Here is a 22,176-nt window from a genome sequence, read left to right as displayed (position 1 = left end):
AACCACCAGTACCTTGGGTTCCCTCTCAGCCTCATTCATGTTCCTCATTCCTCACCATGACTCCTTGTTTGTTTCCATTGCGAACACTCAGAGAGTAAATATGCATGTCCCCACGTGCTGTGCTGGTTGCTACATCCAAACGGTGTTTATACTAAAGCAGGACCTTTGCTCCGGAATAGAGTATGTCCCCTGAGCGACAGCATAGGATGCTTCCTGGAAGGTTCGGTTTTGAGGCTGGGGAGTGGAGGTTCAGGCAGATGGGAACTGCATTTTCCAGGGGACATCCCTGCTCCCTCCCACCAGGGCAGCCAATGTGGAGGTGGGCAAGAATGGAGGTGAGGCAGCAGGTAGCTAGGGCTAGGCTGTGAGGAAATGTGTGACCTGGTGAGGGGTCACTGAGGTCAGTGGGTATTTTCCAGTAAGTGAGCAACACAGCAACACGCTGGCGTTTATATGTTACCATGCAAAGGAACAGCAGCCAGGAAGCTTGCAGGCAGATGCCTCTGTGAAGGGAGACCCTTGAGACATTGAATTGAGGCTCCCAGGTGCCTGAGGCTGATTTGGAACTAGGACACACACCTCACACTGTTGCTCTGTCTTCTCAGTGAAGGCCCATGGACATAAAGCTTGGAGTGGCCTTAGCCACAAACCAACATGGAGCTTACCCTCCCTGTGGGCCTTAACACATCAGAACAAGAACAGTGTGTGCTCAGCTACACTCTTATGTGATGTTAATAATATTATTATGTAACTTAAGTTTTTTTTTTAAAAACATGAAATTTTGCTGTGTTGCTCAGGAAGTCCCCATCCTCCTGCCTCAGCTTCTTCTTCTTCTTTTTTTTTTTTAAATGCTGAATGCATTTATTGAAGGAGGGAGGAGGTCTTAAATACAGGCTAACCATAATAGCACAATGGGAGAACCCCGGAGGGCAGAAGTTCGATACTGAAGTTTTACTATCTTGCATCTAAGCCCATTATGCAGGATACACAGACAAGGATCTTTCCTTAAGCATTCAGGAGGGTGGAACCCGGCAGGGAATTAGCATAGGGAGGATATCAAGGTCAAGATCAGCAAGCAGCTGCCTCAGCATCTTAAGGATTGGGATTACAGCCCACCAAATGGAGCTTTCGGTTAATGTTATTATTAACCAATCAATCAATGAATTAGGTAATATTTGTTTGCTTGTTAGGGGGGATAGTTTACTGAATGGACTACAAGGGGGCACACAGGTCAGTAGTAAGTAGAGCCTCATTTGGCTTTTTATGAGACAGAGTCTCATGTAGCCTAGCTGGCCTCAAAATCACTAAGTAGCCAAGGATGACCTTAAACTTCTGATCCTCCTGCCTCGACTCCCCAACCCCAAGTTGGGATTAGAGACCACCATGCAAATGACTAATTTTAATAATTTTTTAAAAAGTTGAGCTGGGCGGTGGTGACGCACACCTGGAGGCAGAGCCAGGCAGATCTCTCTGAGTTCGAGGCCAGCTTGGGCTACAGAGTGAGTTCCAGGAAAGGAGCAAAGCTACACAAAGAAACCCTGTCTCGAAAAACCAAAAAAAAAAAAAAAAAAAAGTTGGTAGAGTCATATAGGGTCATGAAGTGGAGAGAGCTGCGGAGAATACACCTGACTACTCCTTTCCAGAGTGCCTTGTGCTGTGCCGGGAATCGTGAGCAGGAGAGCAGGTTGAGGACACCAGCAATTCCCACCTCACTGAGCACCAGACGTTGCTTTTGCAACCGAGGCGCAACCTGGGAAAGTCGGTTTAGACGTGTGGTGTTGCTAGGCGACCGTAGCCTGGTATCTCGCTGCGAGGCCGCCTGTGCAAAGGTCCTGGCTCAGAGCTGGTTGCTAAGGAGCCTCGTTAGCGCAGTAGGTAGCGCGTCAGTCTCATAATCTGAAGGTCGTGAGTTCGATCCTCACACGGGGCATCCTGCACTATTTTGTTTGGGGCAGGGACTCCCTATGTGGAGCCTTTGTAGCAAGAGGGATCAATGGTGGGAGGGGGTGTGGCCATTTCTAAGGGCGGGGCTTACCGGACCTGAACCTCCGACCCCCTTTTGGTGAGCAAGGGCATCATAGGCCCGAGGGAAAAACGCTCTGGGGCGGAGCCTGGCAATAGGGCGTGGCAAGATCCTTGGGGGAGAGCCGTAGAGAGGGCGTGACCACATACAGGGGCGGGGCCTATCTGCTCGAGGGGCGGGACGAAGCGTCTGGGTGGGGCCTGGAGGTAGGGCGAGCCCACGCCTAGGGGCGGGACCCATTCCGCCCTCGCCGGGCAGGGCGAAGCTCTGTGGGTGGGGCTTTGTCGGAGGGCGTGACCATGTTTGGGGTGGAGCTTGAGGCTCTGGCAGGCCAGACGGGGGTCCTCTAGCCTACGCAGAGCGCTGTGCGTGCGCGCTCGCGTGCGCGCATCTGCGGTGGTGGCGGGCATGGCGGTATGTGCTCGGCTCTGCGGCGTGGGCCCCGCGCGTGGGTGCCGCCGCCGCCAGCAGCGCCGCGGCCCGGCCGAGACAGCAGCGGCGGACAGTGAGGCAGACACGGACCCCGAGGAGGAGCGTATCGAGGCGGGGCCGGCGCGCTGCACCCTGCTGGAGCTCCCTCCCGAGCTGCTGGTGGAGATCTTCGCCTCGCTGCCCGGCACCGACCTGCCCAGCCTGGCGCAGGTCTGCAGCAGATTCCGCCGCATCTTGCACACCGACACTATCTGGAGACGGCGCTGCCGCGAGGGTGAGCGGGGTCATCCCATATCTCGGGCATTCGGCCGAGATAGGAGCATGATGCAGAGTGCCAACCCAGGCCTGGCTGCAGAGTGAGACTCTGTCTTAGAAAACCACATAGCCAAGAGGCCTGGGCTGCAGTGTGAGACTCTGTCTTAGACAAGTAGCTAATTAATAGGCCTAGGCTGCAGAGTGAGTCGCTGTCTTTAAAACCCCCACCCCCCAAAGAGATAGACAAACAAACAAACAGACCCCAAACCTAGCCAGCCAGTCCGTCAGCTCACCCATCCAGTGCGTTACAGCAAGAATGAGGACGCAAAAGCTGTCAAAGTCTCGTTTGGAAGGCCTTCCTTCCATGTGCACACAGCAGGGTACTCTCGCATCCCGAGTGGCGTGTTGGTGTGTCCTAGAGCCTTCCTGGTGAAGAGAGAGCTTCAGGGATTTCGCTGCCTGCATGCCACATAGGCTAGTCCCCTGACTGTGGGCTTCAGCACTTTTCTGTCTTCTGGCCACAGCACTCTAAAGACTGCTTTGTGCATTTTGTGGAAATTCAGGGGATTTACATTTATCTTCTGGAGTCCCTGAGGTGATCTTCGTGGGCTTGCACTTCTCCAAATGGCATTGTGGGATGGCAGGCTGTGTGAGAAAAGCAATTTCCCTAGGTCCTCCCTAGCACCAAGGTTCTTTTACCTGGGCCGTGTAATTTCATGGTTGACACCAGAGTTCTGGACTTGGCTCCACATACCCACTGTGGGGTGTTGGGCAGATTACCCCAAGTTTGAGTGGGAGCATTTGGTGGCAGGTGCTTCTCCCGAGGGGTGACTTAGGTGGTTTTATGAGGAGCATGCAAAGCCCTCAGTCCTGGACGTGGCTGTTAGTCATGTCTGTTGGCGATGTGTAATGGTTTGTTTTCACTTTCTCTCCGAGCACTGTCTTTTCTTTTTTGTTTATTATTATTGTGTGTGTGAGCGGGGCATGCATGTTTATGGAGATCAGAGGACAGCGTCTTCATCTATGGCGGTGGTTCTCAACCTTCTTAATGCTGCGACCCTTTAAAACAGCTCCTCATGTTGTGGAGAGGGATTATCTTTGTTGCTACTTCATAACTGTAATTTTGCTGCTGGTGTGAATCGTACAGTAAGTATCTGTGTTTTCCAGTGGTCTGAGATGATCCCTGTGCTCGGGTTGTTCGACCCACAGGTTAACAACCTCTCCTCTCTGGGCTCGGGGTGGAACTCAGGTTGTTGGCATGGCAGCAAGCGCTTTTGCCCGCTGAGTTGACTGGTCTTTCATCCGATGTTTACTGTGTACACCTGTGACACTCAGCTTCCTCCAAAGTGCTCTCCATCAGCCAGCTGAGCCTGTGCTGATCTTTAGGGGAACTGTAGGAGGTGTGGGTAGGTCATTGCTAAGCACAGGATTACAGACTTTTTCTTAAACTAGAAATTTCAAAGGGGTGCTCCAGTCATGCCAACTGAACTAGAGCTTGGGACACACTCTGTGGGTCCTGAACAGAAATGTGTAGTGTCCCATTGACAGTATGGAAAGCAGTGGCAGCTTGGGAGGGTCTCTTCTAGCCCCCCCCCCCCAGCTCTTGGGCAGCTTTATGAGACTCTAGAGCCATGACTAGAGAATAAACCATCTCACCTACACCAAAATTCCAATTTTGAGAAATTAAAGGCACGAGAACTGAAAGTCTGCTGCGGGCCGCAGGAATATATCATAAGAACTCAGCTGGCTATGGCAAAGTCACTACCTGGAGGGATCAGGGAATTCCTCCAGAGGAAGCCAAATCCCAAGGAGTTTTTGGTGTTACTTGGCTTGTTATATATCAGCTGCATTCTGTTATGAAAATCATGTGTGCCTTCGTAGTTTTCCCAATTGACTTTTCCCTAAGAAGAGCTAACAGTGTGGACTGATCACTCTCTGGACATACACATTCCAGGTATTTTGAGAACAGCCTCAGGAAAGGCTTTCTCTGGAACCAGTTATCTCCCTTAGCCACTTTCAAGGACTACAGGAAACACCACCCAGGTGGACGCCCAACTGCCAAGGACTAACAATGATAACAGCCCACCTGAAAGTCTCCTGACTTAAGATAAATTCCACAAGGGGACACCACCTAAGTCAGGTAGACATTAAGTAGCTTTACACAACTTAGCTCAGACTCCTCCTTTCTTACAGTCTTACTAACTTTATAGATCTCTAATTACTTACCTAACCACTTCTAGGAATATTTAGACAACCTTCTGTGCTAACAGCTATGCTCAGCCAGAACTCCCAGTTCAAGCCTCCCTGTAATTATCATTATTGCTAGCATCCGGCCAGGTCCATCACCGGATGGAGGAAGCATCCAGGCCACCTGTTTGAAAAGGCCTGGTGGATGTGCTAATTAAGCTTAACTTCCTCCTTTCCCAAACCTTACCTCCAGTTCCAGATCTCCCTTTAGCTATCACCAGAGGCATCTAGCTGTACACAGGTTGCCTAGAGACTGAGCACACTTTTCCCCACCCTGCAGAAAAACGGCAGACAGCCTGAACAGATAGGAGCCAAAGGAAAAAAGAAGACAGTTTTATTTTCTCCCATTGACCTAGCGCCCATAGATTTTTAGCATCTTTTACCAAACACATTTAAGATTATAGTTGTACACGTAAGATCCCTCTTCTTAGATATTACCCATATTTAGCCTTTAGTTAGTTCATTAGTCACTTCCCCTTTGGGTCACAAATGGTAATTAACAACTAGAGCCCCTCTTTGTAATTCTTATCAACCCCCCATTTGATCCTGATAATGGACAATCACTGCCTGAGGAAGTTCAGGCTGGGTTTCCTGGGTGGAGGGGAGGATTGTGATTTCTGGGGGATATATAACTGTAAAGCGAGGGAAAAAGGGGGAAGAAGAATAAAGAAAAAGTGAATGGACTAAGAGCTCGGTGTGCTGAGATTCAATTTGCAGAAAATAGTCCTCGCCGTCAGTAGTTCTCTCTCCTGAGCCCCTGGGATGTATAATATTGAGGCTGGTTCCTCTAATATTATACAAGAAAAGTCTCTGGAGTATTGGTGTTATGGGTATGAGCTCCCACACCTAGTATTAAAATTTTTTTAAAAAAATATTGTTTTTATTTGTGTATGTGTGTGTGTTTGTGTGTGGGGGTATGTGCATATGGCTGCAGGTACCTACTGGTTCCAGAAGAGGTGTAAGATCCCCGGGAGCTGGAGTTCCAAATGGTTGTGAACCACTCCATGTGGATGCTAGGAACCAAACTCAGGCACCCTACAAGAGTAGTACGTGCTCTTAAGTGCTGAGCGTCTCTCCAGCCCTACATCCAACATTTTTTCCTTTGATTTGTGAGTTTTATTCAGTTAATCAGAAGGATTTCTGTTTTAGGTGGTCTCTGGCACTCTAAGGTGTCGCACTTGGTCTGTGCTGGTGCTGTCTGGGTTCCTGGCAGCCTTTTGTGAGACAAGGTCTCCCAGTGCAGACCAGGATGGCTTTGAACTCTCCATTCTCCTGCTTCTACCATCCGCACACTGGGTACAGGCGTGTTGGAGCACCTACATGTACAGGCGGGGGTACTCTAATCCTTGCAGGTCAGGGATGGCTTGGCTGGCAGGCCTGGATTTGTGGCTCTCAGAGGCAGTAGATTTGTGTGTAGTTTCCTTGGGGAACTGCTGTGTGTGAGACAGTCCTGCCCTTCTCTGAGTCCTGGAACAGCTGCTGCTGTTCTTCTCCTCCTTCTTCTTCTCCTTCTTCCTCTTCCTCTTCCTTCCCGAGACAGGGTTTCTCTGTGTAGTTTTGGTTCCTGTCCTGGATCTCGCTCTGTAGACCATGCTGGCTTTGACCTCACAGAGATCTGCCTGGCTCTGCCTCCTGAGTGCTGGCAGGGCTGTGGTGTTGGCCCAGGGGAGTAGGTGAGACTTGTTTGAGTGTTTATCGCTGGGATTTATTGTTTCTGAGACTTGGGCCATGACTGACAGTCAAGGCATGGATGGAACATTTGCTTTAATAAGTTTATAAGTGGGGCTTGGTGGCCAGGCTTGCAATCCCAGCTCTCAGGAAGCTGAGGCAGAGGGATCAGAAATTCAAGGCTTGCTGGGGCTGTAGAATGAGTTCAAGGCTAGCTCTTGTCTCAGAATAGAAGGTAGACAGAGCCTGGGAGTGGCGCTCAGAGGGTGAATGCTGGCCCAGCATGTATGAGTCGCTGATTTCCATTCTTGTAACTGTCGAAAATTAAAACAAACAAAAAAGCCAAACTACTTCTTTCTACAAGGGTAGGGTGGTCTGGACCTGGGAGACACTGGAAACCTGGGATGATGTCATCAGTGTGTAGACTGTTGCTAACACAGTGAGCACCTCAGAATCTTCTGCCCCCCCCCCCCCATTAGTGACATATGCAGGTGCTGCCTTGGTCCCTCTGCTGTGGTGGCACACATGTCAGGTGGTAGAGAGACTTGGGCAGCTGAGTGCTGTTGGGAATCGTTTCTGGACGTCTTTTCTGGGCAGGTCAAAGAGTGCCTCCTTTTATCCTGTTCTGTCCTGCCTCTAGGGCTGTGCCGTGGGTGGTGATGCTGCCCCCAGAGGAGAGGGACAGAGCCTAGTACCCAGCCACCTGGGCATAAACATCTTTTTGATGAGTCACCCCCTTGGCCAAAGGCCACCTGCATCTTATGTCATGTGGGAAGGGCTGTAAATAAGTCCTGGACTCCAGAGCACCGAGGGCAGGAGCCTCAGGGCCTGTCCTTGCCTGGCAGGCCTCTGTGGTTAATGCTTCATCCAAACCTGCTGCCGGCCAGTTTTGATCCGCCGTGGCTGGATGTGTCTCCCAAAGCCAGCCCAGGGCTGTTGAGTTTAGACATTTCAGGCCTGAGTTCTAGATCAAAGTATTCATTCAGGCGCTGGCAAGATGGCTCTGTCAGTAAACTCCCTGCCGTCACGCCTGATGCCCTCACTTCAATCCCTGGATCCCACCTGGTGGAAGGAGAAAACTGACCCCTGCAGGTGATCCCTGACCTCCAGAGGGGCTCCTGCGCACATACAAATATAAGAAAATGTGACAAAATAAAAGAAATGGAATACTTTGTTTAAAGGTGGAATTCCAAACAAGGAAACAGTCGCTTCCCCCTTTGGCCCCTTGCAGGGACTGGAGGGCAGGCGCACTTGACTCTCACCGAAAATGACGCTCGTAGTTCCTGTACAGTGTTGTGGTCCGGAGTCGCCAGGGCCTTGCTCATCACGTCCCTCACTCACTGCCTGACCCGATGGTGGTGGAGAGAAGCCATCGCCCCCTTCATTCCCAGCTGACTCTCAGGATGAGCTCTGTTACCTGGTTAAGGAGCTGAATTTGGAGGTGCTGCTGTCTTAGGAGGAGGTCTGAAGTTGGCTTAGGAATATTTAATGTCCAGTGGATGTGTTGAGCTCGCCCGTCCTGTGGAGGGGACCCAGCAGAGAAAACAGACTGTCCAAGAGACAGAGGGGCCGAAGGCCCAGAGTTGAGAGGCATCTCCCCCAAATCCCACACTTCCCTGCTCCAGGAAGCAGTTAAGCTCTTGGGTTGGGTTGTTATGCTTTTGTTTAGGTCGGTTTGCTGCTTTCTTGGGAGGCAAGGTTGTACTCTGTAGCCCAGGCTGTCCTCAAGCTTGGACAGATCTTCGAGCCTCAGCCTCCTGAGTGCTGAGAGGGCAGATGTGAGCACCATGCCTGGCTTTGGGGTTTTTTTTGGGGGGTGGGGTAAGGATCAAACCCAGGCCTTGTACCTGGCAGGTGAGCTCTCTACCACTGGACCTGACTCTCAGCTTTTCGTGTCTGCTTGCTTTTTTTTTTTTTTTTTTTGAGACAATATTTTGGTTTGTGGTCCTAGTTGACTTCGTCTTCCACAGTGCTGGGGGTTATAGATGTGCACTACCACACCAGGTTTAAGCCTGTTTGACTTTTGGGGAGACAAGATCTCACTGGGTAGTCTAGGCTGGCTTTGAACTGTCCCCTCCTGCCTCAGCCTGCAGAACTGGGATGACAGGGATGTACCATCGCAGCCCGGTTCTAAGGTGTTCAAAAGCTAGCTTCCGTGCACAGCCTGTGTGGCCTTTCTCTTGGCAGCAGAGGCAGGAGGAACATCTGTGCTTGCAAGGTCTTTCAGGCTGCTGCTTTGCCATAGGAAAACAGGCTGAGTCTGTTTCTGCAGGCCTAGGGGAAGGCTGGCCTGCCACAGTGAGTGGGTGGACTGGCTCTCTGAGACAGCCACAGGGCATCTGAGGAGCTGGGTGTGTCTTCCTTCTGGGCAGAGTGTAAACATAGCGTGTGGGGCTGTGCAGAGACAGTCACCTCCTGAAGGCCACACACCTTCCCTCGCTCCTCAGTGATGCCTGAGCCTGCACATTGTGTCATCGTCCTTTGGCAGATGTCCAGTTGTCCCCAGTGGAGACTGGAGGGCTGGCCAGGACTCATAAGCCTGGCATCGGTAGGCAGAAGTACCATGTCCCAAACCTCTGCAGGGTCCAGGGCAGCCTACTCCAAATTCAGACCACAGATGAGTAGGGCCTTTGCCCACAATGGGCCCCTGCTGGGCAGATGTCTTGGGGATGACTTGGTAGTCAGTGGTGCTTGTCAGGAGAGCAGAATGGGCTTCCTGAGCCTGTCTCTGGGGGCCTGGATTGCTCCCCTCCTGCTCCTTGAGAGGCCACATTGACCCTGTGTGCATTTCAGCTGGTCTGTTTGTTAGCCCATGAATGTTCAGGTGCTCATGGACAGTGCAGGCAGAAGCTGCAGGAGTGGTATTCTGAATTTGCTTTATTTAAGATTGAGTGTTTGGGATGGCAAGGTGGCTGTGTGGTGAGATCATTGGCTGCTCTTCCAGAGGATCTGGGTTTAGTTCCCAGCTCCCGCATGGTGCTGCACAAGCCTCTGTAACTCCAGTTTCAGGGAATCAGCGCCCTCTTCTGGTCTCCACATGCACTGCATGCTTATGATATACATACATACAGGCAAAGCACTGTGCACATAAACAAATGAAGAAATGTTTAAAAAAATAAACGAGGGCTGGAAAGCTGGCTCAGCAGCTAAGGGCATTGGTTGCTCTTGCAGAGGACCCAGGCTTGATTCCTAGCAGCCACAGTGGCTCAGAACCTTCTGTAGCTCCAGGCCTAGGGGGTACAACATGCTCTGGCTTCCTCAGACACCAGGCACACACATGGTACACAGACACACACACACAGGCAAAATACTCATCATACACATTAAAATAAATAAATCTTAAAAAAAGTAAATAAAGGACCAGTGTCTCCTGCAGTCCAGCAGTGGCTGAGTCCAGTGTCTGTGGCTGGGCAGACAGACGTCTATGTCCAAAGCTGGGACTGTGGGTGGAGGGGTGATCTGAGTGTCCGCCCTGTCACTCGTGAGCTCATCTGTCACCGCTAGCTCATGGCCTGGTCCTATAACTTGACTAGGAATCTGCCTCCGAGGACCTTGTGGGAGTCCAGTATCACTTGCTGGCCCCTTGTCCATGCCCAGAGCTACCCACGCTGCTTTCCTTCCTCAGCTTTGTGCTGTCTGTGTTGGACTTCCTCTGGAACACATGTCAGGGGTTCCCGAAAGAGACACTTGAGGACAGTGACACTAAGTCCCCGGTGATTGAGAGATGGACCATCTGCAGGGAGCAGCTGTGTTGCAGAGTTGGCCTCCCTGGGCCAAATTCTGTGTCCAGAGGCTGCATCCCTGCACTAGAGCCCTGGGGGTGGGGGAGCCCAGTGATTTTCTTTTCTTTTCTTTTTTTTTTTAAGATTTTATTTATTTATTATGTACATAGAGGAGGGCGCTGGATCTCATTACAAATGGTTGTGAGCCACCATGTGGGTACTGGGAATTGAACTCAGGAACTCTGGAAGAGCAGTCAGTGCTCTTAACCTTGAGCCCTCTCTCCAGCCCTCTTTTTTTTTTTAAATCCTGAATGCCATTTATTGAAGGAGGGAGGAGGTCTTGAATACAGGCTTACAGCACAATGGGAGAACCCCAGAAGGCAGAAGTTCACTACAGATGTTTTACAATCTTGCATCTAAGCTATTAATGCCCATTATGCAGGGTACATAGACGAGGAGCTTCCCTTAAGCATTCAGGAGGGTGAAACCCGGGAGGGAATTAGCACAGGGAGGATATCAAGGTCAAGGTCAGTAAGCAAGGCAACAGTTACCCAAAATGGGGCCAGGGACCTACAGGTCCCCCTTTTATTAAAAAATGAGCTTCTGACTTAGGTTGCATGGGATGTCAGCAGGTCACCTTACCTGTCATGGAGACGTCTGCCCAGGCCACACAGGTGCTCTGTCTTCGGTTGGTGAGCGCCCCCCAGGTATTAGCCGTCTCTGAATGCTCATTATCATGCAGGCTCAATCATATGTGAGCTGTGGAGTTAACTGCTGCCGAAGATCTCAAAGTGGTGCTGGGGAGCCCGGTGATTTGACTGTAGTCCTGGCTGACCTGCAGCTTGCTAAGTAGACCAGGCTAGGCTCAAACTCACAGAGATTCGCTTACCCCTGCCTCCCAAGTGCTGGGATCAAAGGTGTGCCCCACCACACTTGACTTCAAAGTATTTTTTTTTAAATAGTTTTTGGAAGTTTTCCCATCGGACTATTTGGAATATTTCCCCCTTAATTGCCCTATCCCCCTTTGGAGCACCCTCTTCTTTCTTGTAGTCCAGCCCAGGCTTGCCTAGGACTCACTGTGTAGTTCAGTGCTGGCCTCAGATTCATAGGTGATCCTCCTGCTGCAGCCTCAGCCATCCCAGGATTGTACCCTGTGTTAGTGCGTACCTGCTTTTTCTCTATTTTCCTTCCTTCCTTCCTTCCTTCCTTCCTTCCTTCCTTCCTTCCTTCCTTCCTCCCTCCCTCCCTCCCTCCCTCCCTCCCTCCCTCCCTCCCTCCCTCCCTCTGTGGTGGTATTGTGTTCACCAAAATATTGTGTACTCTAATAAAAATATCTGGGGTCAGAGAACAGACAGCCACTAGATACAAAGGCTAGAAAATGGTGGCACTCACACCTTTAATCCTAGCATTCCAGAGATAGAAATCCCTCTGGATCTCTGTGAGTTCAAGGCCACATTGGAAACAGCCAGGCAGGGTGACTCACGCCTTTAATCCCAGGAAGCAAGGCTTTAATCCTAGGGAGTGATTCTAGAAAGCATAAATGTATATAAGGCGTGAGGACCAAAAACTAGAGGCATTTGGCTGGTTAAGCATTCGGCTGGTTAAGCTTTCAGGCTTTGGAGCAACACAGTTCAGCTGAGAGCTATTGGGATGAGGACACAGAAGCTTCCAGTCTGAGGAAACAAGACCAGCTGAGGATCTGGCGAGGTGAGATAGCTGTGGCTTGTTCTGTCTCTCTGATCTACCAGCATTGACCCCAATAACTGGCCTCAGGTTTGATTTTATTAATAAGAACTTTTAAGATTCCTGCTACATCCCTCCCTCCCTCCCTCCCTCCCTCCCTTCCTTCCTTCCTTCCTTCCTTCCTTCCTTCCTTTTTTGTTTTTTCAAGACAGGGTTTCTCTGTGTGTAGCCCTGGCTGTCCTGGAACTTGCAATGTAGACCAAGCTGGCTTCAAACTCACAGAGACCTGTTTTCCTGCTTCTGTCCCCCAGGTGCTGGGATTAAAGGGTTCACCATCACACCTGGCCTGCCTGCCTTTTTTTAATCATAAAACTTTCGTAGTATTTGAAGTGAGGTGACAGATTTTGTTTTATTTTTTTATTTCATTTTTTTTTTTTTACTGGAGTAAAAAAAATGTAACAGCTGCATATGGAGGTGCATGCCTGCTATCAGAGCACTCAGGAGACCGAGGCAGGAGTATCACAAGTTTGAGATCAATCTGTGTTACACAGTAAGGTCCTGCCTTCAAAAAAACCCGACAAACATTTGTCATTAAATCTAGTTTCCCTTAGGTGTGTGCACTCAGTTCAGGGATGGTAGGCTCGCTCTTGAAGTGCGTTGCCGGCTTGCCCTCTCCAGAACTGTCTATCCACACTGAGGCACTGTTGGGGTTCAGTGCTGCCCCTTGCAGCCCCTTCCTCATTCTTCTCAAGCCCATGAAAGTGATGCTCTAGGGAGTTCAGAAGCAGAATGTAGGTGGGCTTTTTTCTCCTGCCAGCCAGTTTCCAAATAACCACACAGAGACTTATTAATTATAAATGCTCGGCTAATAGCTCAGGCTTGTTACTAGCTAACTCTTACATTTTAAATTAACCCAAATTTCTTATCTATGCTCTGCCATGTGGCTCAGGACTTTTCTCAGTACAACAAGTTCATTTCCTGCTTCCTTTGCATGTCCTCACAACTCCTGAGACTCCTCTTTTTTTCCACTCTCTCTTTGTCTCCCAGTTCCTCCTAACCTCTACCTGTCCAGTTATTGACCAGTCAGCTTCTTTATTAAACCAGTCACAGTGACGTATACGCACACAGTGTAAAGGAATAGTCCACATTTCCCCCCTTTTGTCTAATTAAAAAGGAAGGTTTTACTTTAAAATAGTAAAATTATATATAACAAGAACAGTTATTAAGTAAGAATTACAGTTACAATATCCAGTCCATTTGTATTTGGCAAATTTAGAGAAAATTCTGTTTGTGAGTCTAAGGTTTTATACTTAATTTTTATCTTTTTATCATAACTAAGGAAAACTTTAAGTCTAACTATTTAGTCTTTAGTTCCATCAAAGACCCCAGAAGGGTGTAATGTTATCTAATGACAGGGACATCTGGTTGCCTGGACAGTCACCCGAAGTTCTTCTGTAACGCTGGGGCATCCAACTTTGTCCTACAGGCCTAATATATCTGACAGACTTTTCTTTTTTTTGAGAAGCAGGAAATTTTGAAGGACTGTCCTACTTGACAGAGTTTGGCAGTCACTTTTATGTGTCCTGCTGGTCCAGTTTGGACAGTATACTGTCAGTAATTGAGGCAAGGGCAGTTTCCTCCCCAGATGGCTAGCTCGTGCCATAAAGAAAGCAAACTCCGTATGGACTTTGTGAGTGGTCGGGTCACACAGCGTCAGGTCCTCAAGGATCATCCATGTTGTAGTGTGGATCAGAGAAGTGTCTCATTGCGTGTTTGTGCCACCACAGACCCCACAGTTGAACTGCTGTGAGGGGTGTGTGAGCGGGGAGTGCGACATCCCTGGAGACCCGACTCTCGGTTCCCTGGGCCTAAACCTGGCAGCAGACAGGCTGGCCCATGGTGAGCGTGGGCTGACTTTTCTGTGGGGTCGGCACTGCAGGGTTGAGGCTGGCCTGTGCTCTGCTCATGCACCCCCCCCCAGGTGTTGTCTCTGCTGTTGATCTGTTGTTTCTGCCTGTTGTGGGGTAGATGCTTCTCAAAGAGAGCCACTTTACACCTCTTCACTAGAGTAGGAGAAACTGCCAACCTGCAGTACTAAATCCAGGGCTTGAGGAGCACCAGGCACTGGGCTAGGGATGGCCCAGGCTTCCGTCCCTAACACCATGCAAAACAAAAACAACAAAACAAAACAAAACAAACAAACAACCAAACCACGTTGGCACGCTCACTTCAGACCTCTTGGCTGAGCTTGGTGCAGGATGATGGCATGAATACTTGTTCCCTTTCCTGGAAGGGGAGGTACCACCTAGCTGCTGGCCAGGGCCCAGTGTGGGAACTTGTGGGAAGGTGGCAGAACAATGCCAGGATGTGGGATCGTTCTCAGCCCCGTGGAGACGGGAGGAGCTGTGACGTCAGAATGACTCCGCTCTTCCCCGTGGGGGTTCAGATTCCGTGAGAAGGAAAAACCCACTGCAGCTTGCTGCCTTCACCAGTGGTATTGGAGCACGCAGTGGCCGCTCTCCGTTCTAACACGGTTTCTGTCGGGTTAGGTCACCGGTCTTCAGTGCCGTGAAGAAAGGGAGCTGCATGCATGACCGTGGGGCGACAGTGGAGAGTGTCCGTCAGATGCGTGCAGGGTGAACAAGCCGTGCCAGCCGACTGGTCCCTGAAGGTCACTGGTGGTGGATGGGGAGCTCCTCAGTAGCGTTGGGTGGACCAGCGGCTGCAGTCCCCTGGCCACCAGTGGGTAGGCCTGTTTGTAGCCTGCCCCTGGGCCTGACCACACTGCACCGTCTGAGAACAGTGTTGCCGAGAGATAGCTGTTCACGCGCAGAGCTTGCCAGAATTTGCAAGATCACGTCACCGAGGCAACACTGTGGTGGGCAGCCGGGGGTGTTGGGAGCGTTCATCAGGCTGCCGCCCACTGGTCTAGTTCTGCTCCAGCTGATCCGGCATCCTGTTAAATGCCACTGATGGAGTGAGTCCCTGCCCTGCACCAGGAGAAGCTGCTGTGCCCCAGAACCCAGTCTCGATGGCCACTGCCATTGGTCAGCATCCTGCACAGCCTCACCCCCCTAAGTCTGGCTGCCACAGGCTTAGAGGGGTATGAGAGCAGTTTTATTTTCCCTAATAGCTGTTGCTGAGTTAGGGAGGGCTTCTCACCAGTTCTAACCTAGCCCCCCCTTTTTAAAATTTTTTTTTTTTTTTGGAGCTGAGGATTGAACCCAGGGCCTTGTGCTTGCTAGGCAAGTGCTCTACCACTGAGCTAAATCCCCAACCCTTTTTTAAAAAAATTTTTTAAGACACTGTCTTAAACTATGGCCCAGACTAGCCTGGAATAAACTCTATAGCCCAGTCTGGCTTCAGACACATTGTGCAGTTAGGGTGACCTTGAATTCTTGGTCCTCCTGCCTCTACCTCCCAAGTGCTGGGATAGCACCATGCCTACCTACTTGGTGCAGTGCTGGGAATTGAACCCTGGGCCTTTGGCATGCCAGGCGGGTATGAGCTACATCCTTAGTGCAAATTGTACTTTTTTGAGAGTAAATAAAGCTCCAGTAAAAAGGCAGAGAGCCATATCCAGGTGTTTGGGGCCACCTTGGGCTCTGTGGTAAGTACCAGGCCAGCCAGGACTACAGGATGGGACTCTCACAGAAATAAAGGACAAAGTCAAACCGTTGTCACAGTGTTAGGGTGTCTCGAGGCCCTGGCTTAGTAGTGATTGGCAGATAGATTTTTAACATTGTTTTCTGAGAGACATTTAAATATTGCAGAGACCTTCACAATCCCATGGGACAATCCCACTGCCTGACCACTGGACAGGCTCTGTACAAGTACCGTGGAATGCACTACTGCAAGCCACCACACACCTTGGCCACCCTCCTATGTCAGCCATTGGTGGAAGCCTTGTGACGACTGAAATCACTGGGTAGTCTGTCTGAGGAACACCCCCCGCCCCCCCCCCCGCGCGCCCAATCCCTGGTGCTGAGGATGGAGCACAGGCCTTGGGATGGGAGGCACATGTTCTCCTCCTGAATTCTGCTCCCAGCCCAGGATAAGAATTTCCTGTGTTTAATCTGCAGACTTAAATCATGTTAGTGATCAGATTTCCTCTCTGAGGTTAGCCTGGTTCCTGGATCAAATCTGTTGGTGCTTCATTACAAAGGGCTGAGGCCTTCCATAGCATGTCCTTGTGATAATCAGGTGGGCATTTAAATGTCCCTTAGCTGCTGGTTACTCCATGTGGAGTTGGCTTGGGCAGTGGAGTTCTCGGCTTTGGAAGGCAGTTGACGCAGATAAATTGTAGGCCTGAGGACGTGAGTAGGGGCAGCCGTGAGGAGCTCAGGTTAGACGGCATTAAGATCTGGTGCCTCCCCCATCGTGCGCACCACTGTGCAGTGAGACCCACTACCACTGTGCTTGGTAGTCCGTTCCGGCTCTTCCTGCCAAGGACACCTCCATGGAGGTCAGGCCCAAGGTGCTGGGTCTGAGCCACACTGCTGTCCTTGTCTGAGTCCCTTCCTCCTCCACTGACTTTATAGGAACCACTTAGCTCCAGCAATCAATTGCAAGGATAGACTTGTGCTGGGTCAACATGTCTGAAGTTGTGATCTGGCTGGCTGTAGGGTATGGTGGCTTTCCGAAGGTGAGCCTGAGACACATGGCTGAGATGCCTACATCCTGGCCCACCTGGCCCGTGGCCTCTCCCCTTCCTGTCTCCTGCACATTTGTTGATGAGCATCCTTTCCTCCTGTTCGAATTGCTGTGAGTAGGCAGGGCCTTACAGGCGGCTGGCCTGATCCCTGTGATGTGCCAGAGATGAGATCACCAGTGGGAGGTGCCAAGCTATGCAGCCTTGGAGCCAGGCCGTGACCCGTGTGACTCAGTCTCTGAGTTTAATCATCAGTAATATGCATTCACAGGCATACACACCAGTGTACCAGTGCTGGGACCTTGCCTGGATCTTCCCTGGAGGGGACTGCCAGGCACATCTGAGAGGAGAATGCTGTGTGGGACTTAGGGTGGAGGGAGGGAGCTTGACAGAGGCTGGCACTTCAGGCCCCACCAAAGCCACCCAGAGAGCCCCCTTGATGCCTGCATCTGGCAGCCCAGGAATTCTGGCAGAACCACCCATCTAGAGCACGGGGCTGGTGGCATCTCACTGAGGGGGAAAGACCAGCCTCTGGGCACCATCAGAACTGAAGTGCTGAGGGCATGGCATTGGAGACCCCATCACTGGGTTGTACCGTGTCCCATCCCAGGCAGCTGGTGTCCCGCCCTGTGCAGGGCTGGAGTCCTGACATAGGAGGTCACTGCGAGCATCTGATATGATGCCCAGCCTGACATTTCACAGAGTGTGATACTGCAAGTGTGAACTGTAGCTGTCTTTGGATCGCAGGGTCCTCTTACCCCTTCTCCTGCCGTGTGCTCACCTAAGGGGTGCTGGCCTAGCTTTAGTCCTGGGTCCCCACTCTAGGCCTGTGGTCCTTTGTTCAGGTCACATCACCTCTGTGTGTCCATGGGCCTTTCCTGGGCATATTGGCAGGTTTAAACACAGTGGATCCTGGCTAGTCCTTTTGGGGGTACACTGGTGAGGGATGGCACTGTGGATGGAGGATGCTCAGTGGCAGACAGCTCTTTAGCGGTGAGGGCTGGTGCAGTTGGTAGCTCCCCTTCCCCTCAGCCTGAGGCCTGAGGCGGAGAGCTGGCATTTGGTTGAGGTGAGTTGGGTGTGGGGTGGAGCTGTGGTGAGATGGAGGGGGCGGGAGGGTGCTAAGGACTTTTCCATTGATGTGGTGTTAGAAATGGGTCTGGGCTGTCAAGAAAATGACCACATCATCCAAAGTATTTTGAAAAGGAAAAAGATTTACTTCTGCAGAAGGGTTTGTGTATGACTGTGCCAAATTGAGCAGGCAGCCACACTCAGTGGGGGTCCCACTTAGTTTTTATTCCTAAGGTCCCATGTCTCACTCTGAGTGGTCAGAGCTCGACCTCACCCTCTAATACCTCTGACTAACTTTTTTGTTTGTTTGTTTGTTTGGTTTTTTGAGATAGGGTTTCTCTGTGTAGCTTTGCACCTTTCCTGGAACTCGCTTTGGAGACCAGGCTGGCCTCGAACTCACAGAGATCCGCCTGGCTCTGCCTCCTGAGTGCTGAGATTAAAGGTGTGCACCACCACTGCTGGCCGTCCTCTGACTAACTTAAAGGGACAGTTATTAGCAAAGTACAACCTCTGATCTTAGAGAAGGGAGGGTTTCCTGTTGGATGCCTCCAGTACAGATTTCTCTGAAGATGGAACATCCTTTGTCCCGTTCAACCCTTGGACGGAAAGGGTGGCCCATCCATTTACATTTCCTTCGGTGGGACTAGGGCAGTTTGACCGAGGAGATACTGGGTGCCCCACTGCTCTCCAGCATCCGTGGTGAGGACAGGTCCAGGGTTGAGGTGAGCCATACTGTGCTCCTGGGACCCTAACACTAGTGTAGACTTCATATATGTGTGAACAGTCACCGTTTCCAGGCTGCTGAGTACCTCGCCTCATTGTACAGTTAGGCTGCTGGACCACCGCGGAGCAGACGGCGCAGTGGGTGTGCATTGAGGGAGGGCCTGACTGCAGGGGAGCAGACGGCGCTGTGGGTGTGCTTTGAGGGTGGGCCTGACTGCAGGGGAGCAGAGGCGCAGTGGGTGTGCATTGAGGGAGGGTCTGACTGCAGGGGAGCAGATGGCACAGTGGGTGTGCATTGAGGGTAGGCCTGACTGCAGAGGAGCAGACACACAGTGGGTGTGCATTGAGGAGGGCCTGACTGCAGGGGAGCAGGGCCTTCATTTGTGAGCCAGCAGAGAGATCACCACAGTGAAGGGCAGATTCCTACTAGTAAAGGAGGGTCTGCCTGTCCCTACCTGCCTAATCCGGTCACCATCTCTGCTGCTTTGTGAGGTCTTGATTTTACTTCGAGTGTGTTTCTTGTTGCAGAGTATGGCGTTTGTGAGAACCTGCGGAAGCTGGAGATCACAGGCGTGTCATGCCGGGACGTCTATGCAAAGCGTGAGTTGGTCCCTTTGTCTTATCCACCACCCTTCCCTTTGCAGTGATGGTGGCAGCCGTGACTGACGGTGGGGTTGCTGCTTTCTCCTGTCCTGGACATACCGCTTTTAAGTTCACAATGGCTAAAGACATCCTTTTTAAAAAAATTAATTAGTTAATTTATTTTATGAATGAGTGCTCTGTCTGCAGTACAACTTTATGCCAGAAGAGGGCACCAGATCCCACTATAGACGGTTGTGAGCCACCATGTGGTTGCTGGGAAATGAACTCAGGACCTCTGGAAGAGCAGCCAGTGCTCTTAACCTCTGAGCCATCTCTCCAGTCCCTGGCTAAAGACATCTTAATCAAGACATCCGGGGCCTGTGTTTCTGTTTATTTAATCTAGATTTTACTTCTGGTGGTGCTGGGGGCTCAGTGCTAGGCAATGCTCTCTTTGTCTGTGACCTGCATCCCAGCCCATATGTTCTGCTTTTAACATACATGATAATTGTTTATGTTTGTGGACTACAGTGACGTCACTACATGTACACAATGTATACTGGTCAGGTCAGGGTGACTGGCATATCTGTTGCCCCAAACATTTATTCCTGTGTTGGGAGCACTCTGTCTGTCAGTGTGAACGGTTGTCTGCTTGCTGTGGCACACTGGTGCTGCCTCCTGCCCAGCTACAGCTTGCCCCTGTTACCAGAGGCCGGCGCTGTGCAGTGTGGGCTGGGCAGGAACACTCTGGTCTTCTGGAGTTCAGTTGGGCCTGCAGCCTGGTGAGATGTAGACAGCTTGCAGGAAATGAGAAGCAGAGCCCTGTTTCCCATCAACTCCCTCAATTTTCAGAGTGACTGCCAGTGCACCGTGCTTCCCATCCTTCTGGAGCTCTACATTCCCTTTTCTGTAAGCGTGTTAACGCCTGGTCATTTCTCATTTCACCAGCTCCTTTACTTTCTAAACATCCCCCCGCCCCCAAGTGTTCAGCATCCCATGTCCCCAGTCAGCCTCTCTCCAGAGCCTGTGTGGCTCATATGTCCCCACACTGTGGCCAAGTGGCTGCCGTTCATATTTTGGGTGATACCGTCCCCTTCTGACTGCTCTGAGTGTGGCTTCCCGACCCTCATCATCATCCTGAGCCAGCAGACACAGCTTGCTCCTTGGGAGCTATGAGCACCAGGCATCTTATCCTCACAGGGACGCAGCTGTGGACACTGCCCAGGTGTCAGTGTCCTGTGGGAGCCCAGGGAGCACACAGAGATGGGGTTCCTCAGCTGCGCTCCTCTGTCCTGTGGGAGAAACCACCTGGGTACAGGGCCTGGAGACAGTGTTGCCGATGTGGGTGGAGGCAGGCAGGTGAGGACAGCAGGGTTCTGTCTGCTGTTTGGTTCTGTGAATGCGCTGCAGCCCAGAGCCCATCCTCTGCCTGCCTCTTAGCGCATGCGCGCGCGCGGGGCTTCGGTCTGCACTGGCCAGAGCATACTTGAGTGGTGACTCCTGCATTGTGGGGGCTGAGAGTTTAAAAGCCTGCGACCACCGCTAAACTCTGGGACCAATGGTTGAAGAGAGTCCGCCTGAGTCCCTGAACAGGTGACCAGGCTGGTCAGTCTAGAGTCAGCAACGACAGGTGTGAGGTCACCGTAAACACACAGCACGGGGACAGGGAGCCCCTGAAGCTGGCTGTGGGCCAGTGTCTTTGTAGGGAAGGAACCCTGTCCCACTCTCTAGGGACCCGTCAGCCATCCCTGCTCTCCCACTTCTAGGCCCCAAAGAGCTGTGACAAGGGAGAAAGGAGGTCCCAGGGGCCCCCTGAGTTGATGGCCTCCGTGAGTTGCAGTAAACAGGGAAACCTGCCCCGTAGTCTGCCCTGCAGCAGCTCGACTCCGAACAGTAGGAGAGGCAGGAGGAGGAGGTGCCGAATCACATGGCATCTGCTCGCCCGTGAGAGGGGACCCTCAGCCTTTCCTGCTGTGTCCGTTCAGGTATAAACCCTCGCGTGAAGTCAGGCCGCTTCATGAAAATCCTCCCTGATTACGAGCACATGGAGTACAGAGATGTGTACACCTGCCGTACGTACCCCCCCACCCCCATCCCCCTGTGCTGTGGCTGCTGCTCCTGCTGCATGGACGGCCACAGGCTCACTTCCTGGCCTGGGGGAGACGCTGACCCCGGGCCTTTTCTCCTTCCCTCCTTCGCTCGTTGCAGCTATGGTCCGTGGTTTGCCGTGGTGGGCCATGCTGGGTGGTAGCCTAGGCTCTGTACGCATGGGCTGCGTTTCCACAGTAGCTTCTAGGGCCCTGGGCAGCACGGGTCACAGTGGTTTGGGGCAGGCATATCTTACTTATATTTTTTAGGGCAGTGACAGAAAAATTCAGGTAGAGCAGAAGGCAGTGTAGAGGCCGTTAAAGCTCCTCCATTCTAAAATAACATGTAACTGGGCTCAGTGCCACATGCCTGTGAGCCTAGCACTCATGAAGCTGAGGCAGGAGGATGGCGGTGAGTTCTCGGACAGCTTGAGCTATAGAGTAGGACAACTTTCAGAAAACAAAATAAAGAAAAGCAAGCAAAAAAACAAAAAAAAAAAAACAAAAAACCAAACCCAATGAAATGTAAACCACCCTCTAAGTTTGTCAGTTAATCATGTGAACTCACAGAAAAATCACCCCTCCCCAGCCCCCCAGCTCCCGTCAGACGCAGGAAACCACTGCTGCTGCTTTAGAACTGGATTCTTGGGCCAGCAAAATGGCCCAGTGGGTAGACGTGCTTGCCTTGTAAGCCCGATTACCCGAGTTCGGTTTCAGGAGCTCACGAAAGGATGGGAGGAGCCGACTCCATCAAATTGTCTCAACTCCACATTCCGACAGTGGCGTGTGGACACAGACAGACAGACAAAATTCTAATGAAGTTTTCAAAAAGTCACCTGACTTCCTGCTCTGACTGAGTCCTGGAAGTTTTCCTCGACACAGGGAGAGTGAATTTCAGGTGTCAAGAAGGAAATCAGAGTGGCCGCAGAGATGGCTCAGGGATTAAGAGCACTGGCTGCTCTTCCAGAGGTCCTGAGTTCAATTCCTAGCACCCACGTGGTGGCTCACAACCATCTATAATGAGATCTGGTGCCC

The 22,176-nt window shown here is 51.3% G+C and overlaps 1 protein-coding gene and 1 non-coding gene across 4 annotated transcripts in view; both read left to right on the top strand.

The window, feature by feature from the left end:
• The first annotated feature begins 1,857 nt into the window (after positions 1–1,857).
• Positions 1,858–1,930, top strand: Trnam-cau. The gene has a single exon. It is a non-coding gene; the product is annotated as a tRNA-Met (tRNA).
• A 448-nt stretch (positions 1,931–2,378) lies between these two features.
• The window catches only part of Fbxo31 (F-box protein 31), a 35,627-nt gene continuing 15,829 nt past the window's right edge, over positions 2,379–22,176 (top strand). The window contains exons 1-3 of one of the 3 annotated variants that reach the window (XM_028880811.2): positions 2,379–2,729; positions 19,004–19,075; positions 21,040–21,126. In XM_028880811.2, the coding sequence (XP_028736644.1) occupies positions 2,432–2,729; positions 19,004–19,075; positions 21,040–21,126 (457 nt within the window). In that variant the 5' untranslated portion in view covers positions 2,379–2,431. Of the gene's footprint in view, positions 2,730–14,047; positions 14,702–19,003; positions 19,076–21,039; positions 21,127–22,176 lie in introns of those variants that run through there. The other 2 variants (XM_037206319.1, XM_028880812.2) reach the window with 2 other exon arrangements.

The sequence above is a fragment of the Peromyscus leucopus genome, chromosome 5 (assembly GCF_004664715.2).
Source record: "Peromyscus leucopus breed LL Stock chromosome 5, UCI_PerLeu_2.1, whole genome shotgun sequence".
Classification (NCBI taxonomy): Eukaryota; Metazoa; Chordata; class Mammalia; order Rodentia; family Cricetidae; genus Peromyscus; species Peromyscus leucopus.
The sequence above is the reverse complement of the archived record's forward strand: the minus strand, read 5'-3'. Positions and strand labels throughout refer to the sequence as shown.